We start from the raw sequence: 18,339 nt of genomic DNA, 5'->3' as shown, positions 1-18,339 counted from the left end.
TCTAGATGTATCCAAAGATTCCTAAAAACAAGATATTGATTTAAATACTTTTTTTTATGCAGTGCTGCAGTGAACCAGGGCCTCATTCAAGCAAGTATTCTGAGTCTCACCCCAACTCAAATTAAATATATTTGCTATTCAGATTCCCTCAAATCAAAGAAGACATCTTTAAAATATGTTACTTCCATGTCTTTCTCATACCTTTCATATAACTTCTCAAATTCCTCTCCCCAAACTTCATCCAGACCAGGACATTCATTTGGACACATCAAAGACCAGTCCTAAAGAAGTAATAAGGATATGGTGAATCAAAGTAAACAATGTATGTAAATATCACAATGAAACTCCTCTGTGCAACAAATTTATGATAATGAAAAAAAAATTTAAAACACCATCCTGCTGAGGGGGAACAACTAAAGGAGTGACACTGATCCAGATGTGTGTGTGTGTGTGTGTGTGTGTGTGTGTGTGTGTGTGTGTGTGTGTGTGTGTGTGTGTGTGTGTGTATTTATGTATGTATGTATATCAGTTTATATAACTGATTTATTTAATTATAACCCTTTTGTATAACTAAATAATATAAAAATTTAAAAGACCACTCCTGCAAGGGAAGAACAGTACTAGAAAGTTCAAATAGCCAACCATACATATCTCATTAGAAACATTATGACAGAAAGGTGGTTTTCATAGACTCTCTAGGAAATTTGCTATAAAAATAATCATTTTAGGCTTAAGCCCAACTTTAGTTTTACTATTTGTACATGACCTTTAAGTACTTAGGTCAGGTAGCATCTACTACATAGAGAAGTACAGGTAGCATCTACTATATAGAGAATAGAAATTCAAGAAGAAAGGTTTGGCATTCCACAGAAAGCATTCTGTGGAATCACATACAAGTGGATTCTTTCCAAGCATAATAAAATGATTGAAGATGACAAAAGCTCCTATGAATCAAGTCACTATAACCTACAGGTACTTATCCTTCTCACCTGATTAGTCTCCACTCGTTTCATGAAAAGATCTGGAATCCAAAGAGCAAAGAAAAGATCTCTGGCACGCTGCTCTTCCTTTCCTGTGTTCTTCTTTAAATCAAGGAATTCAAAGATGTCTAAATGCCAAGGTTCTAGGTAAATAGCAAATGCCCCAGGACGCTAGAAGTAAATAAATCATCATTCTTTTCAGAATGAAAATAAACTTCATATTTTCAAAGATATTTCCTTTGCTCTTCACTAGAATTAACTAACTAAATAAAAAGTACTATAAATAAAATAAATAAAAGTACTATAAAACTTGAAGTAATAGTTTTCTCTTACATTTCTTTTTTTTTTGGTCCGGTTATGGGGCCTGAACTCTGGGCCTGGGCGCTGTCCCTCAGCTCTTCAGCTCAAGGCTAGCACTCTACCACTTGAGCCACAGCGCCACTTCTGGCTTTTTTTTTTCTTTTTGCTTATGTGGTGCTGAGGAATCGAACCCAGGGCCTCATGCATTGCAAAGTAAGCGCTCTACCGCTGAGCCACCTTCCCAGCCCTCTCTTACATTTCTAAGAGTAAGAACGAACAACTAATATAAGGGTGATCTGTCTCATCAAGATCACTGAAGTCCATCAGAAAACAATTCATAAATAGATCATTAGTGTATCTACAAATTCATAAGATGATGACAACAGTGGGTAAACAAACCCAGTTCTGTCAACTCCTGGGTGAGCTTTTGTTTTTGCTTTTTAAGAAAACCTAGAACAGATATTACAACTCCATGTGAAGAGTAAGTGTTAATATGAGTCACAACTTGAGAAATTTTTTACCAATAAACTATGATATAAAAATGCTGAGGGGCTGGGAAGGTGGCCCAGTGGTAGAGCGCATGCCTTGCATGCCAGAGGCCCTGGGTTTGATTCCTCAGCACCACATAAGCAAAAAGAAAAAAGCCAGAAGTGGCGCTGTGGCTCAAGTGGTAGAGCGCTAGCCTTGAGCTGAAGAGCTGAGGAACAGCGCCCAGGCCCAGAGTTCAGGCCCCATGACCGGACCCAAAACAAACAAACAAACAAAAAAATGCTGAATAGATCAATGGCTGCGAGAGCCAGGGATAAAGTTATGTGTGGGTGGGAGTGACAGAGAAATAGAATATAAGGATGCATAGGCAAACATTTTGGGGTAATGGAAGGGCTCTGTATCTTAGCTGGTGTGGTGATTACTCAAAACCCAACCAACTGTATATTTAAAATGTGTGTACTTTGCCATGTACTAGTGGCTCACGCCTGTAATGCTAGCTACTCAGGAGGCTGAGATTTCAGGATCATAGTTCAAAGCTAGCTCAGGCAGGCAAGTCCATGAGACTCTCATCTCCAACCAGAAAACTGGAAGTGGTGATGTGGCTCAAAGTGGTAGAGCACTAGCCTTGAGCAAAAAGAGCTCAGTGAGGGCTGGGACTATGGCTTAGTTGTAGAGTGCTTGCCTAGTTCAATGACTGACAAAAAAAACAGAATAAAATAAAAATAAAATGTTTATGTTTTTAAAGGAGTAATTTATGTCTCCTTAAGTTGATTTTAAAAGTTAAGGAAAAAATATTATCTGAGGCCAGCCTGGGCCTCCTCATAGCAAGATCCTATTTCAAAACAAAATCTGTACCCCCCTAAAAAAAAATAAGTTAGAAAATATATAAATTGAACCGAAGTATACATGGCTAAAGATTTTTAGCTCTGATTTCCAGTACTTTCAAGTAACAGAACAAACCTTATTTCCACCTTGGTCCACATATCGAGCTGTGTTGTTATACACCCTCAGCATTGGCACAAGGCCATTGGAATTGCCATTAGTCTGAAAGAAAGGTCAAGAATAAAGTGATCTAGAGGAGAAAGGAAGGGCTCTGCAAGCAAAAAAACAAAATGGCCCAAAAGTGATCAACTCTTTCTTAATCTAGAAGTTAGTGCCTAACTTCTAGGTAGCAACTGATGAAGTTTTACCTCTTCTCCATCTGTTACAAGTGACTAACAGAAAATCAACAAAATGTTCAATAAATCACAACTGAGTATCATTACCCCATCACATCTCTAATTTACAATAAGGTATAACCATTACCAACCAAACCGAAAATCAAGGTAGCTAAATATAAACTCTACAACCTTCTAAAGATCACTATATAAAGATATACTTCTGGATACTTTGGATTTAAAACAACTTACATAGGAACTATATGAAATAGAAATATCAAAAGCAATAAATAAGGTTAATAGATTGTAGAACAATGCCAATAAAATAGTGTTATGACTGTAAGATATGTCTATAGGATATTTCATTAACTTCTTTCATCCTTTTAATCCCTAGATAACTCTTTCAACATTAGAGAAAAATAAGTGAGCAATAGCTCATCTTATTGTTGTAAACATGTTATGTATATATACCAATAACTACAAAAAACCTACTTTAGTCCAATGGTTAAGTGTTTTCTTTGCTATATAGATGAGGAAACAACTCAGAGATATAAAATAGCTTGCCTTAGGCTATGCTACTAGCAAGCAGTAGAGCTGAGATTTAAATCTAAGTCTCATCCAAAACCATTATATTGATTTCCAAAAAATAATACATTAGCAAAGGTTATTTGGCCTATAATGTGCCAACATTTAAAGCTTGTATGCTGGCTCTATCACTTTGATGCCTGAAAGAAACTTAACTTTTAAGCCTCAATTTCTTCATTTGTAAAATAAAATATTCACAAGTTTATTGTAAAAAATAATGTGTCCATAAGGGTAGACAGAGTTTGAATAGAGTTTTAATGAGGATTACATGACAGTTGGCACATAAAGAACAATAAAAAATGATATCTTCTAATATTGTTAAAAACAAAATTTTAGCTTAAAGGACTCCAGAGATCATTTACGATAACTTAAGCCTCTAATAGATGAAAATGAAGCCAGAAGTGAAATGACTCATACCCATATCACTCAACTAGCTAGTAATGAACAAAAACCCAGGTCTCCCAAACATCAGCACTATGAAAATGGTTTCCTCTGGACCATAGGCATGGTTGGTTCTAGATTTCAATCTCCCTTTTCCAAGTTGTATGATAGATGCTTACCCCAGCAATGTAGCTGCCAGTAGCCCTAATACAACTCACAGCAACACCAATTCCACCAGCAGATTTAGAAATCAATGCACATTGCTTTAGAGTGTCATAAATTCCTTCAATGCTGTCATCTTTCATGCTCAGAAGGAAGCAACTATGGGGGACAAAAAGGGATAACTCAGGGCAAGTCACAAAAATGATTAGACAATACAAAATTAGTTAAGCTAGCAAATTAAAGATTTGAAGTTTACAGGGTTCCCAAGCATTTTTACAAGGGGAACTGTCACTGGATATGACATAATGAAGATCATCAACATAATATGTAAAATCATCTTGCTACCTACCCTAGATATTAAGCCTAGAACAAGGTCTTAACATTTTCCCCAGATTACACGTGCACCACTTACATTTCCTTACCATACTCAGTCCTGCTATGAATTTTTTTTGGCCAGTCCTGAGGCTTGAACTCAGGGCCTGGACGCTGTCCCTGAGCTTCTTTTTGCTCAAGGCTAGCATTCTACCACTTGAGCCACAGTGCCACTTCTGGCTTTTTCTGTATGTGGTACTGAGGAATCGAACCTAGGGCTTCCTGCATGTTCGGCAAGCATTCTACCACTAAGCCACATTCCCAGCCCAAAAATTCTTAAACATAACACTTTTTGCTTTTTTTTTTTTTAAAGGACCGCTATATGGCATAAACCAGGAGGGAAACTATGAGTCAAAAGAATAGAGACATGGGAAGATATGGCTCAGTAGTATAGATCCTTCCTAGCATACATGAAGTCCTGGGTTTGATCCTTAGCACTGAAGAAAAATAAATGACATTCATGTTCCACTTTTCTAAAGATTCTCCAAGGTGAAAAGATCAATACTATAATCTCACAACATACATAATTTTCCTGTACTGAATATTCTTGCCTGCCTTCCAATTTTTAAAAATTTGAGGGGCACTTCAAACTCTACTATAGAGCCATAATAACAAAGATAGCATGGGACTGGCAAAAAACAGACCCGAAGACCAATGGAATAGAAGATCCAAAAATAAAACCACACGTCTACAGTCAGCTGATATTTGACAAAGGAGCCAAAGACATACAGCGGAAGAAACACAGCCTCTTCAACTACTGGTGCTGGGAAAACTGGGAGGCCACATGCAGAAAACTAAAAGTGGACCCCAGCCTATCACCATGCACCAACATCAACTCAAAATGGATTAAAGACCTTAACATCAAATCTGAATCTCTGAAACTACTGCAGGACAGAGTAGGAGAGACACTTGAACTTATAGGCACAGGAAGGAACTTTCTGAATAGAGTCTCAGGGTCACAACAAATTGGAGAGAGACTCAACAAATGGGACTACCTTAAAATAAAGTTTCTGCATAGTTAAAGCTATAGCAACCAAGCTAGAAAGACAACCAACTAACGGGGAAAAATATTTACCAGCAATATATCAGACAAGGGGTTAATATCCAGTATATACAGGGAACTCAAGAAACTAATCCCTCCCAAACCTAACAAACCAATTACTAAATGGGCAAGGCAACTAAAGAGAGACTTCTCAGAAGAAGAGATAAAAATGGCAAAGAAACACATGAGGAAATGTTCACCATCCCTGGTTGTAAAGGAAATGCAAATAAAGACAACCTTGAGATACCACCTTACCCCAGTCAGAATGGCCCACATCCTAAAGTCAGCCAACAACAAATGATGGAGGGGAGTTATACAACAACTTTGGAAAGCAGTCTAGGTCCTCAGAAAGCTAAATATTGACCTCCTTTACGACCCTATCCTGAACAACAGGAACCAGTATACAAGGACACGTGCACCTCCATGTTTATTGCAGCACTGTTCACAATAGCCAGGATATGGAAACAACCCAGATGTCCCACCACAGATGAATGGATCCAAAAATTGTGGTATCTATACACAATGGAATACTATGCAGCCATTAGAAATGACAAAATAATGGCATTTTCAGGGAAATAGCGGAGCTAGAAGAAATCATGTTGAGCGAGGTAAGCCAAGAGCAAAGAGACAAAAGGCACAGGGTCTCCCTGATAAGTGGATGTTAAATCCAAAACGTAAGGTGATACGACAAAATTAACAAGGCTTAAGAAACAAAGGACTTCTACTCATCTGGCTGAATCACTACTAAATAACCCCATGCTGCTGATCACATATATGGTATATATTTGCCTACCGGAGGGAAACCAGGAAGACGACACAGAACTAGAAGGAATCAGGGGAAAACATACAACAGCAGGACCCATCAGCTACACTGGACATTGATCAAAATGAACTAAGCAACTCAATGGCAGCGATGGGAGGGAGGGAACAAGTGGGAAAGAGGGAACAGCTGATGTTATACAAACCAAAAGAAATGTACATACCACCCAATGTGGAAGAAATAACTATACTGCAAAGCTCATAGAACTCATAAATTTTATAGACCATGATAGACAATTTGTCCCATGAAAGTTAAGAATGTGTTTGTGACCTTAACTAAGCATCACTATCCCATAATATTGTGAAATTTGGGAAATTATGTAATCAATCACAATAAAGAATGAGAAAAAAAATTTTGAGGAGCATAAAATCTTATTACAGGTTCTCATTTTCCTCATTATCAGCAAATTATTTACAACTCAGATGTTTACTGAATCAGCTTTCTTCTATCAATTAATTATTGCTATCTTTGGTCCTTATTTCTGTATGGTTTTCTGTCTTTTTCTTGTAAGTTGTCAATAGTTAACATTATTATTTTCCCAGGGTAATATTTGCTTTTTATTTTGTTTTTCACTCACAGGAACCTTTAATCTTAATGTAGACAATTTCCCCAATGCTTTGAATCATGTTATTTTGCTTTTCAAAGTTATTTTAAGAAGTCTGCTGGGTACCAGTGGCTCACACCTATAATCCTACAGGAAGCAGAGATCTGAGGATCACTGTTTAAAGCCAACCGGGGCAGGAAAGTACATGAGACTCTTATCTTCAATTAACTACCAGAAAATCGAAAGTGGCACTGTCGCTCAAGTGGTAGAGCACTAGCCTTGAGCTGAAGAGCTCAGTGACAGCGCCCAGGCCCAGAATTCAAGACCCAGGACAGATAAAAAAAAAAAAATCCCTCACCACTGAGTTTATTAAAATGTAAGTAGAGTTTATAGAGTTCATAGAGTTTATTAAAACGTAAGTTGAAAGTAGAGATGTAACTAAGAAATAGAGGCCCTGGTATCATAGTAGGGACCTGGGTTCTATCTTCAAGAATGAAAAGATTTTTTTTTAAGTTTTAAGTTCAGTTATACAACAGTGGCTCATATATATAATCCTAGCTATTCAGGAGGCTGAGACCTGGAGTATCACAGTTAGAAGACAGCTCAAAGAAGTCTTAGAAACTCTAGCACTGCTAGATTGGAGGTGTGGCTCAAATGGGAGAGCACAATCTGTGAGCAAGGAAGCCAAGTAAGAATTAGAGGTTCTGGGTTCAATCCCTGGTAACAAAAAAGAAAAAACGTAAGTTGAGTCATGATGTTTATAAACCACTTTCAAATGATATGGGAACAAAACTTTATTGTAAAGGCAAATATCTAAATATGTTAATAATTTTTCATTCTAGGTAGTCATGAATGTATGGGTGTTTGCTGTTTTTTCTGTTAAACTTTTCTGTTTGACATTCATATTAAAAAGTTGAGAAAAAGTATCTACCTATTTTCTTTTCTTTTTTTTTTTGGTTGGTCCTGGGCCTTGCTGAACTCTGGGCCTAGACACTGTCTCTGCTCTTCAGCTCAAGGTTAGCACTTGAGTGGTAACTTGAGCCACAGCGCCACTTCTGGCCTTTTCTGTTTATGTGGTGCTGAGGAGTCAAATCCAGGGCCTCATGCATGCAAGTCAGCACTCTACCACTGAGCCACCTTCCAATCCCTCTACCTATTTTCTTTAATATGTTCTTCTACATAGTTTACATTCATATTAGACTTTTCTTAAAATGTGTCTATATATGACATGAAAAAAAGGTATCTTCTCTTTTTCTTGGAATTTAGGGTTCGAACTCTAGGTCTAGTGCTTGCTAGGCAGATGCTCTACCGTTGGAACTACATTCTCAACCTCTTTATTTTTTTGGTATTGAATCTGGGGCTTGAACTCAGGGCCTAGGCACTGTTCCTGGGCTGGTGTGCTGAAGACTAGTATTCTACCACTTGAGCCACAGCTCCATTCACTTTTTTTGGTTATTAACTGGAGATACCGTCTCACACACTTTCCTTTCTGGGCTAGCTTTGAACTGGAATCCTCCAATCTCGGCCTCCTGAATAGTTAGGATTATAGGCATGAGCAACCCTTTCATAATTTTAGGTATTTTTTCTTTATTTTAAAGGCAAAATAGGAACTGGTCTTGGCTCCTATTTATGTCTCTAGAGTAGGCTGTGTACTAGGCTGTGTACTACCTTATCAACTTGTTTATTTTTTGCCCAGGCTAATCTTGAACTATAATTCTTACAACTTCCACCTCTTGAGTAGCTAAGTTTACAGCAGGCATAAGCCATAGTACCTGAACACACATACACATATTCATTCATTCTCTCTCTCTCTCTCTCTCTCTCTCTCTCTGTCTCTCTGTCTCCAGTCATAGTCTCACTGTGTAGCCCAGGCTGGCCCTAAACTTTTGATCCTTTTGCTTTTGCCTCCTGAGTGCTGGGATTACAAGCATGCACCACTAGGCCCACATTGAAGTTGTGTTTGTTTGGCAGCACTAGCGTTTGAACTCAGGACCTTTTGCTTGCTAGTCAAGCTCTCTAATACTTGAACCAAGTATATTTTAAAACTTAAAACATACTCCTAAATGGTATGTTTTAAACTTAATACCTTAATGCTCAAACTATAGAAACTCAACTGGTTAATTTATAACAAACATGTATCTGGATATTTTCCTGAAATGTTTTGAATTCTAATAATTCCCTATGTAAACATGGCATCTCTGAATCATTATAGTTATATATAGAATCATTTCCAATCTCTCTAACTTACAATATTAGCTCAGACTCCCATACTCCAATGAAAAAAGAAAAGGTGATGGATTTATGTTTTAAGTGGGTATCTTTGACCAAATTAAGGAAGTAATTTCTTACATATTTTATTATGAAAGAACATTATATAAAAGTATGTAAGGCATATATATACATATATATATATATATATACAATAAAATGTATTATGTTAATGTTTTATTTTGACATACCTTTGAATTCCTAGAATAACCAACTGGTTAATGGTATAATTCAACTTCTTACATTTTTTTTTCTGTCATGCTGAGCATCCTGTATTCAAACAGGAAGGATCTTGCTCATGCTAAGGACATGCTCTACCAATAAGCTACACCTCCAACCCAACTTTATTATTTAAACAGCTTTACAAAATATAATTTATATATGATACCATTCCCTATTTAAAATATACTATTTAGCTGGGTGCAGGTAGCTCCCACCTGTAATCCTAGCTACTCAGGAGGCTGAGACGTAAGGATCACAGTTCAAAGCCAGCTTGGGCAGGAAAGTCCGTAAGAGTCCTACTTAGAATTAACTACCAAAAAAAAAAAAAAACTGTGCTAGAGCAATAGCCTTGAGCACAAAAGCTCAGGGGTAGCACCCAGGCCCTGAGTTCAAGCCCCAGGACTCGCACAAATAAACAAATATATATATGTATATATGTATATATATATATATATATATATATATATATATATATATATATACTATTCAATGGATTTTAGAATATTAGGATTGTCCACCCACCACCATTACAACGAATTCTAGAAAATTTTCACTACCAGCATTTGCCTTCTTCCAATTCATTTACTACATTGCAGTCAGAGGTCATTTTAGAATGCAAATTCATGTAATCAGAGCACATGATAAGTTTGCTTGCCTGTTTGTTTTGGCAGTACTGGATTTTTTAATTCAGGGCCTTGAACTTGCTAGGTAAGCACTCTCTCACTTCAGCCAGGCTTCCCAGCTGGGTTTCTTAGTCAGCTGGGTTTTCCTAGTCAAAATTATTTCGAAATATTAAAAGCAGTTATATGTAACATATACCTTGACAACTGTGGACGGTTAGTGCCAGCATTGAAGAGAGTAGGTGAGGCATGAGTGAACCACTTCTCTGAAAGAAGGTTGTATGTTTCGATTGCAGCATCAATGTCTTCTTTGTGAATCCCCACAGACACCCTCATCAACATATGCTGTGGTCTTTCAGCCACTGTAAACGACACAGGAGTTTTCACAGGATGAGACATTTCAGAAAAACTAGACCAAAACACAATTGAACCAACAACAAAATAAACCAGGCATCAGCGGCTCTTGACTATAATCCTAGCTACTCACTTGGAAGGCTGAGATCTCAGGATCCCAGTTTGAAAGCCAGCCCACACAGAAAAGGCCATGAGACTCTTATCTCCAATTAACCATCAAAAAGCCAGAAGTAGAGCTGTGTCTCAAGTGATACAGTACTAGCCTTGAGGGTCTGGAAAGGTGGCTCAGTGGTAGAGCGCTTGCCTTGCATGCCTGCGGCCCTGGGTTCGATTCCTCAGCACCAGGTAAGCAAAAAGAAAAAAGTGGGAAGTAGCACTGTGGCTCAAGTGGTAGAGCGCTAGCCTTGAGCTGAAGAGCTGAGGGACACCGCCCAGGCCCAGAGTTCAGGCCCCACGACTGGACCAAAAAAACCAAAAAAAAACAGTACTAGTCTTGAGCAAAAAAGCTCAAGGACAGTGCCCTGACAGTAACCTGAGTTCAAACCCCAAGACCAACACACACAAAAACAATTAAAAAGAAAAACAAAAATACATCAAAAATTATATGAATAGGCAAAACACTGACTTATGAAAATAGACCTAAAATTAAAAATGTTATCTAGAGGAAGTGGCGCTGTAGCTCAAGTGGTAGAGCGCTTGCCTTGAGCTGAAGAGCTGAGGGACAGCGCCCAGGCCCAGAGTTCAAGCCCCACGACCGACCAAAAAAAAAAAAAATGTTATCTAGATTCTAAATAGAAATGTTAAGCTATAGGCTGAGAATGAAATTCAGCATGAGCAATGCCTTAAGTTTGATCCCCAGGCACTACAAGAAAATAAAAAGCATCAGGTGCTGGTGATTCACACCTGTAGTCCTATTCAGGAGGCTGAGATCTGAGGATCACAGTTCAAAGCCAGCCTAGGCAAGAAAGTCCATGAGACTGTTACCTCCAATTAACTACCAGAAAACCTGAAATGGAGCTGTGGCTCAAAGTGATAGAGCACTAGACTTAAGCAAAAGAGCTCAAGGGACAGCGCCCAGCCCCAGAGTTCAAGCCCCATGACCAAAAAAAAAAAAAAGAGAAAGAAAAGCAACAAAACAAGAAACATTAAAGCTAACAGTGCAAAGCTCCATGTTCAATATAATGAACAGAAAATGTAATACAGAAACATTTTTATTTCTCACCTTTTCCATTGATCTTTAACAAATAGGACCTCTCCAATGTCTAAAAAATCAAAGTAGCCAAATTATTTCCAGAGCAGTTTTTACAGACATAGTTAATCATTTGCAGTAGGATGATATTTAAATCTTCTCAATTTCATATAATTTTAAATTAAAATAATAGCACATTTATTTTTCCTATCTCAGGTCAGGAACATTATTACTTGTTTTGTTTGAGCAAAGATTGCATGAAAATTCCTATAAAAAGCCAACTTTGTATATATTAATACCATAAGTTATGGTACTCATCATCAGGAACATTACCATCAACACAAATGTTCATCTCATACTAACACTTATAAAGTGTTTATAAAAGGTGAGGCCCTAACCTAAGCAAAATACAGACTGAATACTCAATAGGAATTCATTAGTTGAAATTTCCTCATTTTAAAAATGAGGAAACTGACACCCAGAAAGATGAAAAAAGTTCATAATAAGAAATTGGGCAGAGCTGGGCATCGGTGGCTCATGCCTGTAATCCTAGCTACTCAGGAGGCTGAGATCTGAGGATCATGGTTCAAAGCCAGCCCCACCAGGAAAGTCCATGAGACTCTTATCTCCAATAAACCACTAGGAAACCAGAAGTGGCGCTGTGGCTCAAGGGGTAGAGTGCTCACCTTGAGCTGAGGGATAGGGCCCAAGCTCAGAGTTCAAGCCCCACGACCGACAAAAAAAAAAAAAAAGAAATTTGGCAGAGACTTGAACCCAAGACACCAACATTTATATTCTCAGTTATTACATTATACTACCAACACAAAACTTGGCACACACTTAACATTTGGCATCTACTAAGAATTCAATAAAACAGATGTCGAAAAAATAGTATAATAGTGTAAGATAATTCTAGCATATTTTCTGCATAATTCAGGTAACCCAGAAGTAATATTTGAAATAGTTAAAAACTGTAAATATAGATAAAGCTACTCTTACCTAATTCAAACCATTCCTACCTTAACCCCAACAATCCCCAAGCTATGTTCCAACCTCAACAACTTACTGCCAATTATAACTGTATCATCAAAACATAAATAAAGGGCTGGGAAGGTGGCTCAGTGGTAGAGCGCTTGCCTTGCATGCCTGAGGCCCTGGGTTCAATTCCTCAGCACCACAAAAGCAAAAAGATAAAAGCCGGAAGTGGCGCTGTGGCTCAAGTGGTAGAGCGCTAGCCTTGAGCTGAAGAGCTGAGGGACAGCGCCCAGGCCCAGAGTTCAGGCCCCACAGCTGGACCCAAAAAAAAAAAATAAAAAAAATAAATAAATCTTTTTTTTTTTTTGTTAGTCATGGCACTTGAACTCAGTGCGTGAGCACTGTCCCTAAGCTTTTTTGCTCAAGGCTAAAGCTCTATTACTTGGAGCCACAGCACCACTTCCAGTTTTCTGATGGTTAACTGGAGATAAAAGTCTCATAAAAAAAAAAAAAAGTCTCACAGATTTTCCTGCCTGGGCTGGTTTTGAACTGTGATCCTCAGATCTCAGCCTCCTAAGTAGCTAGGATTACAGGCATGAGCCACCAGCACTCAGCTAAAACATAAGTAAATCTTGACTAGATGGCCAAGTCCAATGCTACCTATTGTCATAGTATCATTTTCTCCAACTTAAATGGTAGCTTTGGAAAGTTTTTTAAAGTTTCGTTTTGCTTAAGAAAGTGTGTCATGGGCTGGGATGTAGCTCAGTGGCAAAGCACTTGCCTAGCAAGTGCAACATCCTGGGTTCGATCCCCAGTACCAAAAAAGAAAAGACAAAAAAAAATATATATATATATAACAGTTAAAAAAGAAAGTGTGTCATAACATTTGCCCTATATGAAATTGCAATTTCAAACTGTTCATTACAAAGAAGCTTTAATTTAGTTTCAATAAAGTATAGTAGTGATTATTATAGGAATCTAGTATGTAGAAAAACCACTTAAGACAGTATGAAGTAATTAAATCCTGTGTCAGTTGCCAAGTCATTTAAATTTCTACATTCCCATTCCCAAAAAGAGTCTAGCTGCCAGGATTACAATTTTAATTAGGACAGCTGAGTAAAGTTTTTAAGTATTAGATTTCTTAATAATCATATTTTACAAGTTTAGAAAAAGGAAATATTGTTGTATCTGAATCAAATATACTTCCCTTGGATAATGAAGAGGGAATATAATGAAGAGGAAATAATTTTGCTGAATGTTTTAAGTTGAAGTTATTTCAAGTTACTTCCTGGATATCATATCCATGAAGTGTGCTTGTATAACACAAAACAAACTGTTTTGTTTTGTTTTTAGTACCAAAGGCAGTCTAATCTAGCAAAATAGTAAGTTAGTAGGTGTTGCCTTTTCTAATTTGTACAATAACATTCTATTTTAAGTATCTATTTCCCAAGTAAACAACTCATTTTTTCCATACATCTTTCTAATGCAGAGTTCAGGTTAATTAATATTTTACTTCATCTGATAATGTATTATACATTTAAAGCCTATTTACTTTGCATTGACATTCTTGTGATTTATATGCTCAATTGATAAAGCAATAAAATTCTGATATGTTTAAGAAAAAAAACCTGCATTTCCTGATTTAAGGAGGAATCAATGCCACTTATTTGAAATCCATTATTTACTTACCTTAAAGCCAAAGTAATTGTAAGAGAAATCTCGGTCATAGATAATAGCAGAATTCAGGCGCTAAAGAAGGTAAAGAGTAGCCATAATTAAAATGGATATTTTAATAAAATCTGATCTTTTAGCCTTGACTCCAGAACTAAAATTGACACAATACTAAATAGATAACAGTGTCTTCTGCTATACAACAGAAAAACATTTAACATTAAAAGAGAATAGCTGGATGCCTGTGCCTCACCCCTAACTAGTAATCCTAGCTACTCTGGAGGCTGAGATCTGATGATTGTGGTTCAAAGCCAGTCTGGGAAGAAAAAGTCCCCATGAGACTCTTGTCTCCAATTAACCACTCAAAACCAGAAGTGGTGCTGTGGCTCAAAGTGGTAAAGCACTTGCCCTGAACAAAAGAGCTTGGGGACAGCACCCAGGCCCTGAGTTCAAGGCCTATGATTGACAAAAAAAAAAAAAAAGTATGTAAATTGAGCATACTAATTGAGCTTAAAAACACGCATGTTAGGGGCTGGGAAGGTGGTAGAGTGCTTGCCTTGCATGCTCGAGGCCCTGGGTTCGATTCCTCAGCACCACATAAGCAAAAAAAAAGAAAAAAGCCGGAAGTGGCACTCTGGTTCAAGTGGTAGAGCGCTAGCCTTGAGCTGAAGAGCTGAGGGACAGTGCCCAGGCCCAGAGTTCAGGCTCCACGACCGGACCCAAAAAAAAAAACACCCACGCATGTTATTATCCAAGAAGCACTGTACTAATTACTTGACTTATGGAATTAACCTCACTGTGCAACTCCTTAGTAACAATAAATGATGATAAAAATACGAATGTCAAATAACACTTACTCAGCAATTATTCTTAAGAATTTATCTTATAATATATTCATCCGTTGGCAAAAAGATCTACCATACATTGAAAGAAACAGATATTCATCAATAGAGAAGTTTTTGCTTATAGATACAATGACAATGCATCTATAAAATGAAATGTTAGGGGCTGGGAAGGTGGCTCAGTGGTAGAGTGCTTGCCTCGCATGCATGAGGCCCTGGGTTCAATTCCTCAGCACAACATAAGCAGAAAAAGCCAGAAGTGGTACTGTGGCTCAAGTGGTAGAGTACTAGCCTTGAGCTGAAGAGCTGAGGGACAGCTCCCAGGCCCAGAGTTCAGGCCCCACAACCAATCCAAAAAAAAAAAAAGGTATGTTATTTAGAAAGAATAGGAAAAGTTCATAAATCATCTCTAAGGTATACTTGTAACTGAAAAAAGTATCAATAAGAAGAGTATGCACAGGAAGTGGCACTATAGCTCAAGTGGTAGAGCGCTAGCCTTGAGCTGAAGAGCCGAGGGACAGCGCTAAGGCCCAGAGTTCAAGCCTCACGACCAACCAAAAAAAAAACAGAGTGCACAGTATGTTAAACACATACCTGGATGCATATTCAGAACAGCCTTGTAAGGTTAAAGAATACAGTCACGGGCAGGTGCCAGTGGCTCACATCTGTAATCCTTGCTACTCAGGAGACTGAGAATTGAGGATCAGTTTGATGCCAAGTCAGGCAAGTAAAGTCCATGAGACACTTATCTCCAATTAACCACCAAAAAAAGCCAGAATTGAAGCTGAGGTACCAGCCTTGAGTGAAAAACACACAGGCCCCAGGTTCAAACCACAGTAACAGCACCACAAAAACAAAAAAGAACAACTTTAAAATAGCTGCTTTACAGAAGAAAACCAGGATTCAAGGCAGAAGAGGTAAGTTTTTTACCTAAACCTTTTGTAGTGTTTAAATTTTTCTTTAATATATTTTTAATCTATTAACATTTTTCTATCAAAAAAAAAAAGAAAATAGAAACTTTCCACCAGAAAAATACTGAACATACATCTTTATTGGCCAAAACAATATCCAGTGTTGATTTGGCCACCATGGAAGAATGTTTGCCATTATGTGGATTGATGTAGTTGTAGAGGTCTTCCATCACATCTATAAAAAAACAATAAAAATATTAAAACTATTAATAACTAATGAGATTGAGAGCCATTGTTTATATTTTTTTATATCAATTCACTTCAGTAATTTATTGAAAGTGCTCAATAAACATATCCTTATTGGATAAATATCTGATATATTTCATATAAGGAAAATATCTTCCGGAGTTAGAATTAATGTAAACTCTTGTTGTTTAAAAGATTTCTAGATTAGGCCAGGCCTACAATCCCAGTGATTTAGAAGGCAGAAATCCACTACTGAAAAAAAAAAATTAAGATTGCAAATGATCTGGATACTAAAGCCCATTTGAGGATAATTGGTTGAAAGTAAGGAAATATGGAAATCAAAATTTCTCATCAATTTTTATTCCATCAGGACAGAAACCCAGAATCTATTATCCCAAATGGTTCATTTCTATAAAAGCACACATGATAAGCTTGGCCTGCTCTTCAAGATGTCACAGCAGTATTTGGGACCTCTACATATATAAAATAGAATTGGCTGGATTAAGTTAGATCTATAGATCCATTTAGGAGAAATGGGATCTTCATCTATAGAGAAAAAGGATATAGTGGTCAGATTCACATAATGGATCTGGAATTGAGAACCAAAAAATTTCTAAATTCAGCTTACCAAGGAAAATATATGTAATATTCCTTTGTCCACATTCCCAGCTATAAAAGTGATGGGAGCCAGGTGCTAGTGGCTCACACCTATAATCTTAGTGATTCAGGAGGTTGACATTTGAGGACTGAGGTTCAACGTAAGCCCAGAAAGACAAATCCAATGGACAGCTTTTGCTGTCTATTTGTAAATAGAAATGTGGCTTAAGTGGTAGAGCACTAGCCATAAGGGAAAAAGCTGAATGAGAGTCAAGCCCTGAGATCAAGCCCCAATACCAGACCCAAAAAAAAGGAAGGAAAGAGAATTGATGAAATATATGCTAATAGAAAAAAAAAAAAAATCAACTGCAACATGCTGGACTTGTTTTGTTTTAGCTAAGTGAAAGCTTAACTGCAGCCCCATGCACTACCCTAAGTTTGCAGTTAAGTTTTCCAAATGTGGGGAAATTTCAAAGGTCAGCACACCCAGAGTTCAGTAAGTAAGCCTTGCCTTGGGGAAACCACTGATTATGGTATCTCCTGCTATGTAAGTCTTTTAACATTCTGTTTAACCCAGAACTTGTCATTTTTTCCAACCACACCAACAACAAGCCAAAAGATGAGCTTCAAGAAAAGAGAACAGCCAGACACCAGTAGCTTACCCTTGCAAGCCTAGCTATTCAGGAGGCCGAGATCTGACTATCGAAATTCAAAGGTAGCCTGGGCAGGAAAGTTCATGAGACTTTTTGTCTCTAACCACCAGAAAACTGGAAGTAGAGCTGTGGCTCTAATGGTAGAGTGCTACCCTTGAGCAAAAAAGCTTAGGGACAGTACCCAGGCCTTGAATTCAAGCCCCATGACTGACAAAAAGAAATGAGAACAAAAACATATAAAGATCCATTTGTATTTCCATAAAACATGGAAAACAGAAAGTTCTTCTATTTCTGCCACTAATTATTATATCTTCTTTGCTTTTTAAAATAAGATGTAGGACTGGAATTGTGGCTTAGTAGTAGAATGCTTGCCTGGTATGTATGAGTCCCTGGGCTTGATTCCTTGGTACCACATAAACAAAAAAGTCATTAAATAATTCATAAAAAATAAAATAAGCTGTAACTTTTTAAAGTCATGCAATTTTACCACTGTTAACTTTCTAACATTTTTCACCTGACTTACCACTAAACACTTTCTTTGTTTCTTTGTGTAAGTTGGAGACTGCAATCCTTGCTGCCAAGATGGCATAGTCAGGATGCTTAGTAGTCAAGGTGGCAGCTGTCTCAGCAGCTAATGTATCCAGTTCCACCGTAGTGACCCCACTGTAGAGGCCTTGGATTACCTTCATGGTGATTTGAGCCTACAAAAGTAAAACCAAGAGTTACCTCAGCTTTCCCAAGAAACTAGTGCTTCCTTAAAATAACAAAACAATCAAGTTTATATCATAATACAGACACCTTTCTCCTCTGAACAATTTTCAGAATATGGGAAACTTGGTAATAAAAATTCATAAACCAACAGAACCGCCAGTAATATATACTATATATACAATAAAGAAGTGTCACTTTAGAAAGAAAAGAGCTTCATCTTTAAAAAGATTAATGGAGAGCTGGGTGCC

At 37.5% G+C, this 18,339-nt stretch overlaps 1 protein-coding gene and 1 non-coding gene across 2 annotated transcripts in view; both read right to left on the bottom strand.

The window, feature by feature from the left end:
• The window catches only part of Rrm1 (ribonucleotide reductase catalytic subunit M1), a 43,446-nt gene that overhangs the window by 16,578 nt on the left and 8,529 nt on the right, over nucleotides 1-18,339 (bottom strand). Inside the window, exons 3-11 of the mRNA XM_042688407.1 lie at nucleotides 17,904-18,081; nucleotides 16,019-16,119; nucleotides 14,150-14,209; nucleotides 11,519-11,558; nucleotides 10,142-10,304; nucleotides 4,072-4,213; nucleotides 2,730-2,813; nucleotides 990-1,151; nucleotides 202-281 (exon numbers count right to left, since the gene is read on the bottom strand). Coding sequence (XP_042544341.1) covers nucleotides 202-281; nucleotides 990-1,151; nucleotides 2,730-2,813; nucleotides 4,072-4,213; nucleotides 10,142-10,304; nucleotides 11,519-11,558; nucleotides 14,150-14,209; nucleotides 16,019-16,119; nucleotides 17,904-18,081 — 1,010 coding nt within the window. The remainder of the gene's footprint in view (nucleotides 1-201; nucleotides 282-989; nucleotides 1,152-2,729; nucleotides 2,814-4,071; nucleotides 4,214-10,141; nucleotides 10,305-11,518; nucleotides 11,559-14,149; nucleotides 14,210-16,018; nucleotides 16,120-17,903; nucleotides 18,082-18,339) is intronic.
• Nucleotides 17,125-17,282, bottom strand: LOC122117060. Its single transcript, XR_006149076.1, has one exon. It is a non-coding gene; the product is annotated as a U1 spliceosomal RNA (small nuclear RNA).

The sequence above is a fragment of the Dipodomys spectabilis genome, unplaced genomic scaffold (assembly GCF_019054845.1).
Source record: "Dipodomys spectabilis isolate Male_0828 unplaced genomic scaffold, ASM1905484v1 ptg000003l, whole genome shotgun sequence".
In the NCBI taxonomy this organism is placed as follows: Eukaryota; Metazoa; Chordata; class Mammalia; order Rodentia; family Heteromyidae; genus Dipodomys; species Dipodomys spectabilis.
The sequence above is the reverse complement of the archived record's forward strand: the minus strand, read 5'-3'. Positions and strand labels throughout refer to the sequence as shown.